This window comes from Rhinopithecus bieti, unplaced genomic scaffold, assembly GCF_001698545.2.
Source record: "Rhinopithecus bieti isolate Rb0 unplaced genomic scaffold, ASM169854v2 scaffold_9899, whole genome shotgun sequence".
NCBI classification, from domain to species: Eukaryota; Metazoa; Chordata; class Mammalia; order Primates; family Cercopithecidae; genus Rhinopithecus; species Rhinopithecus bieti.
In genome coordinates this window covers 693,421-703,841 of record NW_016806979.1, presented here as the reverse complement: position 1 = coordinate 703,841, position 10,421 = coordinate 693,421, and the positions used below count along the sequence as shown (strand labels likewise).

The 10,421-nt window shown below is 56.7% G+C and overlaps 1 protein-coding gene across 4 annotated transcripts in view; it reads right to left on the bottom strand.

The window, feature by feature from the left end:
* The window catches only part of CSNK1D (casein kinase 1 delta), a 33,901-nt gene extending 33,118 nt beyond the window's left edge, over positions 1-783 (bottom strand). For 2 of the 4 annotated variants that reach the window (XM_017879184.1, XM_017879183.1), the window contains exon 1: positions 365-783. In XM_017879184.1, the coding sequence (XP_017734673.1) occupies positions 365-440 (76 nt within the window). In that variant the 5' untranslated portion in view covers positions 441-783. The remainder of the gene's footprint in view (positions 1-364) is intronic. The other 2 variants (XM_017879181.1, XM_017879182.1) reach the window with 1 other exon arrangement.
* Between the last annotated feature and the right edge of the window lie 9,638 nt (positions 784-10,421).

The window sequence follows — 10,421 nt, the reverse complement described above, 5'->3', positions numbered from 1 at the left end:
AGGCCCGCCTCCCCACGCCCCACCCAGCCCTTCCCGGGTCCGCTCCCCGCGACCCTGCCCCTACCCGGGTCAGCGCCCCCGAGACCATGCCCCAGCCCGGGTCAGCTCGCCTGTCCCCTCCTCCCTCCAGACCCTGCTCCCCCGACCTGGCCCTGCCCCTCCCCCACGTCCACTCCCCACTGCCCCCCCCACCCCTGGCCGCGCTCGCCTAGTGGCCGTTGGGTTCTGGCCACAACCCGGCGGCGCCCAGACTTGCACGCAGACCCTGCGGGGCCGCCACTTCCTTCCGCGGTCGCGATTGGTCTTGGCAGCCGCAGGGCCCGGGTCCTCGAACGGCGGGCGGGCGGGGGCGGCGGGGCCTCACCGAGATAGATGTCTCCGAAGGAGCCGCTGCCGATCTTCCGGCCCAGCCGGTACCTGTTCCCGACTCTCAGCTCCATGGCGGCGGCGGCGGCGGCCCGATTCGCTCCTGCCCTCCCGGCCGCTTCCTGGGTCTGAACTCCGGGAGGCGGCGCCGCTGCTGCCGCTACTGCGGGTCCGGCTGCCGGCTCCGCCCCCCTCACGGCCCCGCTTTCACCATCGCTTTCCTATCACCCCGCCGCTCCCAGCGCCTCAATACGGGGCGGATGGGACAGTCCGAGCACCGCCGCCGCTGCTCCGGCCCCTGCCGACCCCGCTTGCCCTCTCCCCGCGGCGGATGGACTCGGATCTTCCGGGCCTAAATCCCCCTTCAGCTGCCTAAAGGAGCCGCCGCCATCGCGCTGTGACGTCACTTCCCCTAGCAACCCGGCGGGGCGGGGCCGCGGCGCTCCGCGGGCGAGGCCTGGCCCTCGGGGGCGGGGCCGGGCGGGGCGAGCGCTCCCGGCCTCCTCCCAACTCTGCGCAGGGCCCAGCCCTTCTGCCCTGCCCTGTCCCGTTACCCCCGGACCTCGGGCCGCCAGCCCCTTCCACCTGCAGTCTCCCGCTGCTCTCGCGGGGGCTCTTCGTGTGTCCCCCAAGATGTCGAGGAAGCCAGATGAGTTCCTCGCGACAGGCGGTGCCTTTTGCAGGAGGGGACAGGTAGCTGGGACCTGGACAGAGTGACAGGCCAGACTCAGGGGACACAGGTGAGACCCCCTCACTGGGCTACCAGTTCCCGGGCTTGGGGCATCCCAGGACGTCAGTGTCTGCGGCCTTACCTCCTGACAGCTAAGGCCAGAGAAAGAGTGGGGCTGCGCCCTCGGAGGTCCTCATGTCCAGCTCGGAGGTCAAGGGTAAAGCCACCACCTTTCACAATACGAGGCCAGACCACCTGCCTCCCGCCAGTCCCTGCAGCCTGGAGACCGAGTCAACATTCTTATCTGTGTTGGTTCTGAATGTTCCTCCTTGCAAAAGAAAACAACGAGTGGACGTTCAGGCTGATGGCCAGCTTCAAAGATTGGGGCCTTTGATTCCCATCGCTGGGAAGAAAGCCCTTCAGACAAGCCCCCTGGGCTGCAGTGCGTAGGGACCTTGAAGAACCCGTACCCATGGTCCCACGTCCGTGTATGTCGAGACCTGTCGCATCCTCGCTGAAACTCAAGAACGTGAAACAGGTAAATGTGTGTTTTGAGGCAGTAGCATACCAGGGCTCTGGTGTGGGCACCACAGCGTGAGTGAGACAACAGCCTCAGCCCGTCCAGGTCACTGCAGAAGAGGAAAGCAGGCCCCGCAGTGGTGCTCGCCTTTCTCCACCCCCAAGTTCTTCCTCTCCACCCCTCAGCTCCAAACAGCTGGAGGTCGGGTCGGGGAGGCAGGCGTCCATTCCTGAAGTTACACAGCAGGGCCTGGGGACAGGAGATGCCGCCGGCCAGACCACCGTCAGTCACTAATGAGGCACAGGCAGTCGGAACTGCCCAGTTTCTGAGTTACAGGAGCCTGGGGTGGGGGGCTGCCAGACTAGTACAACTGACCTTGTTGGCAGAATTGCTCATGGCTTTTCTGTTGATGAACAGAGCCCAGCTCTCCCGTGGGTGACTGTGATCCTTCTTCCTGGGGAGTCCTGCTCTCCCTGACCAGGGGCATCTGCCCACCTGTCAGCTGCTCCTCCCTCAGCTGGTCCTCCTGGGCTCTGATGGCCCCAACATTTCTAGCTCTTCTCACCCATAGTGCCCCAGCTTCATGCAGCTGCAGCAGGTACTGTGCCCATCTGCCTGACTTTTGTGTGTTTGTGTCTTGACTCTATAACCCGTGCACACAGAGAGGGCTGTGGTGTAGTGGGGATGGCCAGAGCCCTGGGAATGTGCGGGCTGGTCAAGGTGAGGGAGGCTGATGGCTGTGGCTCCCCCACCACCAGCCCCAGCCACGACAAACTGACAAAGGAAGAGGACAGTGGTGCCCTGGAGCCCCGGGGTCAGAGAGAGGAGGACAAAACAGGTGTGGAGCCCAGTGAATGACACCACGCCTTCCGAAAAGACAGGACGCAGACATGGCATGAACAGGACATCCTACAGCCAGAGCCCCAGGTTCTGATCTAGAAAACTGTCGGCAGGGGGCTGAAGCTGAGGATAGTCATTGCCGAGGAACAGCCTCCATCACAGGGGAGACGCTTGCACAGATGCGGGGATGAGGGGTTGGTGACCGCTGGGAACAGGCGTGTGAGGCAGAGTCTCCAGGCATGGTCTGTGGGGTGGTTTGATGATACTAGGACATCTTTCAGATGAGAAGGACGTCCCGACCTGCAGGCTGGAAAGCCCCCTGAGCTCCCAGCAGGACGTATGAGGGCAAGCCCACACCCGGGCCTGTCCTGATACAACTCCTGAACACCACAGTGTCTCCTTTACTGTTGCTATCAAGAAATACCTGAGGCTGGGCAATTTATGAAGAATCATGATGTAATTTGTATATTTGTCCCTACTAAACCTCATGTTGAATTGTAAACCCCGAGGTTGGAGGTGGGGTTTACACTGAGTGGTGGCTGAGAGGTGGCTGGACCGTGGGGGTGGATTTCTCAGAAATGTTTAGCACCATCCCCTTGGTGCTGTCCTTGAGATAGTGAGTTCTCCCGAGATCTGGTTATTTAAAAGTGTGGGGCACCTCTCTCACTCGCTCGCTCGCTCCTGCTCTGGCCACGTGACCTGCCTGCTCCCCCATTGCCTTTCACCATGATCCGAAGCTTCCAGAGGCCTCCCCAGAAGCCAAGCAGGTGCCAGCACCATGCTTCCTGTCAAGCCTGCAGAACCATGAGCCAAGTAAACCTCTTCTCATTATTTATTTATGTATTTATTTTGACACAGGGTCTCACTCTGTCACCCAGGCCAGAGTGCACTGGCGCAGTCTCGGCTCACTGCAACTTGCGGCTCCCGGGTTCAAGCGATTCTCCTGCCTCAGCTTCCTGAGTAGCTGGGACTACAGGCACACGCCACCATGCCTGGCTAATTTTTCATATTTTTTGTAGACATGGGGTCTTAAACTATGTTGCCCAGACTGGTCTCAAACTCCTAAGCTCAAGTGATCCATCCACCTTGGCCTCCCAAAGTGCTGGGATCACAGGCGTGAGCCACCACGCCTGGCCCTCTTTTCTTTTAAAATTGCCCCGTCCTAAGTATTTATTTATAGCAAGGCAACCACAGCCTAACATAGCTCATGATGCTGAGGTCTCGAAAGTTCAAGATCTGGCGTCTGCCTCTGGTGAGGGTCTCACTGCCTCCACTCATGGCAGAAGGTGAAGGGGAGCTGGAGTGTATGGAGACCGTGTGCGAGAGGGAGCCGGGGTGCGTGGAGACCGTGTGCGAGAGGGAGCCGGGGTGCGTGGAGACCGTGTGCGAGAGGGAGCTGGAGGAGTAGGGAAGTACAGGCCTTTTTTTTTTTTTTTTTTAAGAAGGAGGCTGCAAACTCCACCTCCCAGGTTCAAGCGATTCTTCTGCCTCAGCCTCCTGAGTAGCTGGGATTACAGGCACCTGCCACCACGCCCAGCTAATTTTTGTATTTTTAGTAGAGACAGGGTTTCACCATGTTGGTCAGGCTGGTCTCGAACTCCTGACTTCGTGATTCGCCCGCCTTGGCCTCCCAAAGTGCTGGGATTACAGGCGTGAGGCACCACACCTGGCTGTGCAGGCCTTTTTAAAAGCACCTCTTGCTGGAACTAGTAAGAGTGAAAACTCATTACCAAGAGGACAGCACCAAGCCATTTGTGAGGAATCCGCCCCCATGACCCAGACACCTCCAACATTGGGGATCAGATTTCAACCTGAGGTTTGAAGGGACCAACACCCAAACTATAGCAACAGGGAAAGGAAAGTTTATGGATACCCATTTAGAAAAAATCTGCTAAGAAAGGGAAAGAATCGGCCGGGCGCGGTGGCTCACACCTGGAATCCCAGCACTTTGGGAGACCGAGGCAGGTAGATCATCTGAGGTCAGGAGTTTGAGACCAGCCTGGCCAACATGTGAAACTCTGTCTCTACTAAACATGCAAACATTAGCCACGTGTGGTGGCATGTACCTGTAGTCCCAGCTACCCAGGAGGCCGAGGCAAGAGAATCCCTCGAATCCGTGAGGCGGAGGTTGCGGTTAGCCGAGATCCTGCCACTGCACTCCGCCCAGGCAACAAGAGCGAGACTGTATCTCAAAAACAAACAAACAAACAACAACAAAGTGAAAGAATCAGACTGGCTTGGGGCTCTGCTGTCACCTGCCCGTGACCTCCCAAAAGCGTGTATCAGAAACTGACCTGCCTAGTGCATCAGTGGAGTGGGTGCTTTGGAGGGGGTCTCGGATCGTGAGGCCCCGCCCTCATGAATGGCTTAGTGCCTGGTGAAAGGGCTTGATGGAGGGAGTTTGGTCCCTTTTCCCCTTTTGTCTCTCTGCCGTGTGAGGACACCACGTTCCTCCCCTCTGGAGGACACAGTAACAAGCTGTCATCTCGGGAGGAGACACCGGGCCCTGACCAGACGCTGAACCTGCCAGCACCCTCATCTTGGACTTCCCAGCCCCAGAACTGTGAGAAATAAATTTCTGTTCACTTGAGGTCATGGCGTTTTGTTACAGCAGCATGAACAGACTGAGATAGCGGCTTACACATAACTAGAAGCTGCAGAAAACATCTTCAGACAGCTGAGATGGCTCCCAGGACTCATGCCTGGCACAGACACCATCTGCCTGGCAGGGCGAAGAAAGACATCTGTGGGTGTGGGAGGATTCCGAGTCTAACACCCTGAGCCTAGCCAGGAAGGGGCCAGGAAGGCCTCCCTGTGAACGACGAATGAAACAGAACCCAGATCTCAGACAGGGCAGGGAAGGGGAGGGGGCACCATGTCAAGCAGCACTCTCTGTGTAAGTCGGCACCTGCACACACCTGCATGCACACGTGTATTGTGTGTGTATGGACATGTTGGAAATGGATGTGTGCATGTGTCTGCATGTGTGTGTGTGCATTTATGCACACACAGTACACAGGTGCATGCACATCATGTACATACATGTTTGCATATGTGCGTGTGTGTACGTGCATGTGTTTGTGTGTGCATGCACACAGCATGCATGTGTGTTTATACTTGCATGCATGCTAACATATGGTAGAGAATAAATAATGATCACCTCTCTGGAACTGGGTAAAGGAAGTGCTAAACAGATTTTCGACAGGAAATGCTGCTGCAAGGAATTCCTCTGTAGGCTAGCCCTAAAAATTGGAAGCTGGGGGCAGGGAGCAGTGGGGAGTGGAAATCTTCCCAGAGCTCTTATCAGAAGTGAGGAAGGCTGGATACGGTGTCTCACGCCAGTAATCCCACGCTTTGAGAGGCAAAGGCAGGAGGATCACTTGAGCCCAGGAGTTTGAGACCAGCCCGGGCAACATGACAAATCCCCATTTCTACAAAAATACAATTAGCCAAGCATTGTGGTGCGCACCTGCAGTCCCAGCTACTTGGGAGGCTGAGGCAGGAGGATTGCTTGAGCCCCGGAGGTCTAGGCTTCAGTGGCCGTGACCGCACCACTGTACTCCAGCCTGGAAGACAGAGTGAGACCCTGTTTCAAAAAAAAACAAAAACGAATGATGGCCAGGCACGGTGGCTCACACTGTAGTCCCAGTACTTTAGGGGGCCAAGGCAGGTGGATCTCTTGAGGTCAGGAGTTCGAGAACAGCCTGGCCAACAAGGTGAAAACCTGTCTCTACTAAAAATATGAAAATAGCTGGGTGTGGTGGCAGGTGCCTGTAATTCCAGCCACTTGGAAGACTGAGGTGGGAGAATCACTTGAACCTGGGAGTGGAGGTTGCAGTGAGCTGAGATTGCACCACTGCACTCCAGCCTGGGTGACAGAGTGAGACTCTGTCTCAAAAAAAAAGGAGGCACTAACCAAAAAAAGAAGGAGGCAGTAACGTGCTACAACACAGACAAACCTTGAAAACCCACGATGCTCAGCAGCAGAAGTCTCAAAAGACTCTATACTGTATGAGTCCATTTACATGGAATGTCCAAAATAGGCAGATTCATCCACATAGACTGTGCATCGGTGGTCGTCAGGGGCTGGTGGGATATGGGCAGTGACTGCTCATCGGGAGGGGCTTGCCTTCCCTTTCGGGATGGTGAAAATGTTTCAGAACTAGACAGAGGTGAGTGTTACATAATATTGCAAATGTACTAAAATTAACGGAAATGTACACTTTTAGATAGTTAAAATGATGAATTTTGTTATGTAAATTTTACCTACATTTAAAAAAAAAAAAAAGTCCAGGCGCAGTGGCTCACGCCTGTAATCCCAGCACTTTGGGAGGCCGAGGTGGGTGGATCACAAGGTCAGGAGTTCGAGACCAGCCTGGGCAAAAAGGTGAAACCCCGTCTTTACTAAAAAATATAAAAATTAGCCCGGTGTGGTGGTGCGCACCTGTAGTCCCAGCTCTCGGGAGGCTGAGGCAGGAGAATCGCTGGAACCTGGGAGGCAGAGGTTGCAGTGAGCCGAGATCGTGCCGCTGCACTCCAGCCCAGGCGACAGAGTGAGACTCCATCTCAAAAAAAAATAATTAATTAAATTATATTTTAAAAAACCCAACCTAGACAACTAGTGAGACCTTGTCTCTACAAAAAAATAAAAAATTAGCCAGGTGTGGTGGCTCACACCTGTAGTTCAAGCTACGCAGGAGGCTGAGGCAGGAGGATGGCTTGACTGCAGGAGTTGGAGACCAGCCTGGGCAACATGGCGAAACCCCGTCTCTACAAAGAATGTAACACTTAGCCCAGCATGGTGGTGCGCACCTGTGATCCCAGCTGCTTTGGAGGCTGAAGTGAGAGGATTGCTTGAGCCCCGGAGTTAGAGGCTTCAGTGAGCTGAGACTGCATCACTGCACCCCAGCCTAGGCCACAGCAAGACGCTGTCTCAACAACATCAAAACAAGAGGCTGGGCACAGTGGCTCATGCCTGCAATCCCAGCTCCTTGGGAGGCAGAGGCAGGAGAATTCCTTGAACCTAAGAGGCAGAGGTTGCATTGAACTGAGTTCAGGCCACTGCACTCCAGCCTGGGCGACAGAGTGCAGAGTGAGACTCTGTCTCAAAAAAAAAAAAAAAAAACCCAGAAACAAAAACCACCAAAACCCACGAAGCAGCCCTGAGTCCAGAGCCAACTCCCTTGCTGGGTTACAGGTCCTCCCCTCCCATCCCACTTGCAGTTTCCTGAAGGCATCAATGTTGCCCCGCCCCTGAGCCTGGGGGTGATGAAGATGGACAAGCCAGCCCTGCACAGATGAAGGCCACTGACAGCTGCACAAGGGGGGCTGCGGTTTGCAGCTTCCAGCAGCTTTCAGGGGGACGGGACTTCAGCCCGATAAAGGATGCCAGCATGGAGGTTCCCAGATGGGACCTGGGGGTGGTATTCCAGGAGCTAGAGGCAGTATGTGTTCCTGAGTGTGTGCATACAAGTGTGCGTGTGTGTGCACGTGTGCATGTGTGTCCGTGTGTGTGCACATGTCTTTGTGTGTGCATGTGTGCCTGTGTGTACCTGTGCACGCATGTGCATGTGTGTGTGATGTGTGCACATGTCCGTGTTTGCATGTGTGTTCACGTGTGTGCATGCATGTGTGTGTGCACAAGTATGTGTGTGTGCGTGAGTGTTGGGCAAACCTATCTATCACCCACCTGCTGGCCAAGGGTAACTCCAGGAAGTGCGGGAATCACCCAGGGCTCAGGTTAGACGGAGGCATGGGTAGAGCTGAGGAAAGCAGCCCTTCATGTTCCCGAGGCTCCTAGCCAGCCCTGGTGACTAATTGGGCAGAGGCGAGCAATGCCCAGCCCACGCCAGGCAGGAATGGAAGGGAGTTCATGTTCCACCTCCCACGACTTAGCCCAGGCACCGATGAGGCCACCATGAAGGCTGGGACTGTAATGAGGTTGCCCTAGAGATGCCCTGTGCAACGTGGCAGCCGTCAACCACATGTGGTTATTTAAATTAATTAAATAAAAGTGAAAAGCAGTTCTTCAGGCTCCTAAGCCACATTTCAAGTGCTCAGTGATACTCGGAGTGGTCAGGGCTGCTGGAGACCAGTGGTCTGGACCAGAGGTGATTTCATTCTCTAGGGGGGATGTGGCTGCTGCCAGAGAGAATGGCCTGGCCCTGAGTCAGTAGGGCTAAGGCAGAGACCCCCTATCCCCTGCCCCAGACCCAGCCCTGATTCATGCCCCTGGCAGCATCCAGGGTAACAGCTGGCTACGAGGGAGAGCTTTCCATGCACGTGGCTCCTTCCACAGCTGGTTTACCTGGTCAGGTGAGGGTGTGAGCCTTGAAGAAGCCAGGTGGGAGGAGGGGTTTGGTTGTACTGGCCCTTGGTAGGGCTAAGGGTGGCCCACGTCTGTGGTCATTGCACGGTGGGGGCTGCATGCCCCTGATGGAGTTGGTTCCCATCAGACATTTTGAGTCCTGAGCTGGGAACCTATTGGGGGTGGAACCTGCCCCATACCTGGACCCTCACACCTTCCCCCACATGGCCCACAAGGTGATGGACTGCCTGGGCTGGGTGCTGCTCCAGTTTTTGTGTTCAGAGGTCGTCCAGGGTTCCCAGGCCCAGCCCTGCATGCCTGCTCAGGAGCACCCTCCCTCAGTCCTGGGGCCCATCCTTAGCCTGGCAGCCCTGGGCAAACTGTGTATCCTCTAGTCAGTTTCTCCAGGGTGACCGGCAGTGACTGAAGTCCCTGTTCCCTGTTCCACCCTCGCTGTGCAGGGCTGGGCACACAGGGCGCCATCAGTGCACTGTCTGCAATGGCCGAGAAGCCAGCGCTCCACGCAGGAGGAACGATGTGTCCTTGCCACTGCCCTCATTTGTGACTTGGACAGCCGCTCCCAGCAGGATGGAGTCCTTTCCTCCAGAGCCAGGGAGGAGTGAGGCCTGGCGTCCGGGTGGTACCTGCCTCACCCAGGTCGCAGAGAGCTGTTCCTCGGCCGCCTCTGCCACTGGAGGTGTGGGCAGGTGATGGGGTGATGCCCACAGGAGTGCAGTGGATGCGGCCGTGGCCCAGCCTGCAGGAAGTCAGAGGGGTCCCCACCAGGGCTGGGGCTGCTGCCCCATCCCCGTCCCACCAATGAGTCCTGCTGCTGGCTGGTCAGGGCACAACTGGAAGGGTCATGCCTGTCCCCAGCTCCCAGAGGTCTCGCTCCTCTCTCGTGGCTGGCACAGAACCAGCAGAGAGGCCCAGCCTGCGTGCTCTTCAGCACCCCAGGCACCATCCCGGCCAGCTGGGGAGCATCTGTGCCCAGATGCCCTCGACATCCCTGTTCTCTGCATCTCACAGCTGTGTGGGGTGACTGGGCATGAGTCATCAGCCACTGAGGCCTCCCACCTGCCCCAGGTGAGCACAGCCTCTGTAGGGGCCACCCAGTGAATCGGCAGCCATGGGAACTTCCCTAGCACCTCCTCCCCAGGGTGTCCACCCAGGCCACCTCTTTTCTCTGCTGCCTCCTCCAGGCAGGACATCCCACCCAACTTAGCTGGCAGAGCTCTAGAGGTCAGGCTAAGTGACCAGGTAACATGGGGTAGCCCTCGCCAGTCCCAAGCATGTTCCCTGAGGAGGCCACTGGGAGGTATGTCCCTGGTGCTGGAGCAGGCTGAGGGCATTCTGGGTCAAATTAACGCAAGATTTGGGACCTCCGAAACAGAGCTCTGAGCACATGCTGGGAAGTTGGGGGCGGGTAGAAGAGCTGCTGGGAGCGCCCAGCACAGCGCGGGATGCAGGATGCGGGATGCTCAAGGAGGGACAGCTGCACAACTGGGAGTTGCGATGACGTCGAGGACTGGGGAGGCATTGAAGGCAGCTGACTCCAGACCAGCTCTCTTTGCTCCAATGCAGCACTGAGGCATCCAGTCGAGGCAGGCAACTCAAGTCAGAGCAGACCCAAAGGAACAAAGAGAGAAAAATTAAAAAGACAGAAAGCAGTGGGGCAGGAAGGGAAGAGAGAGAGGGGAAGAATGAGGATTAAAAAA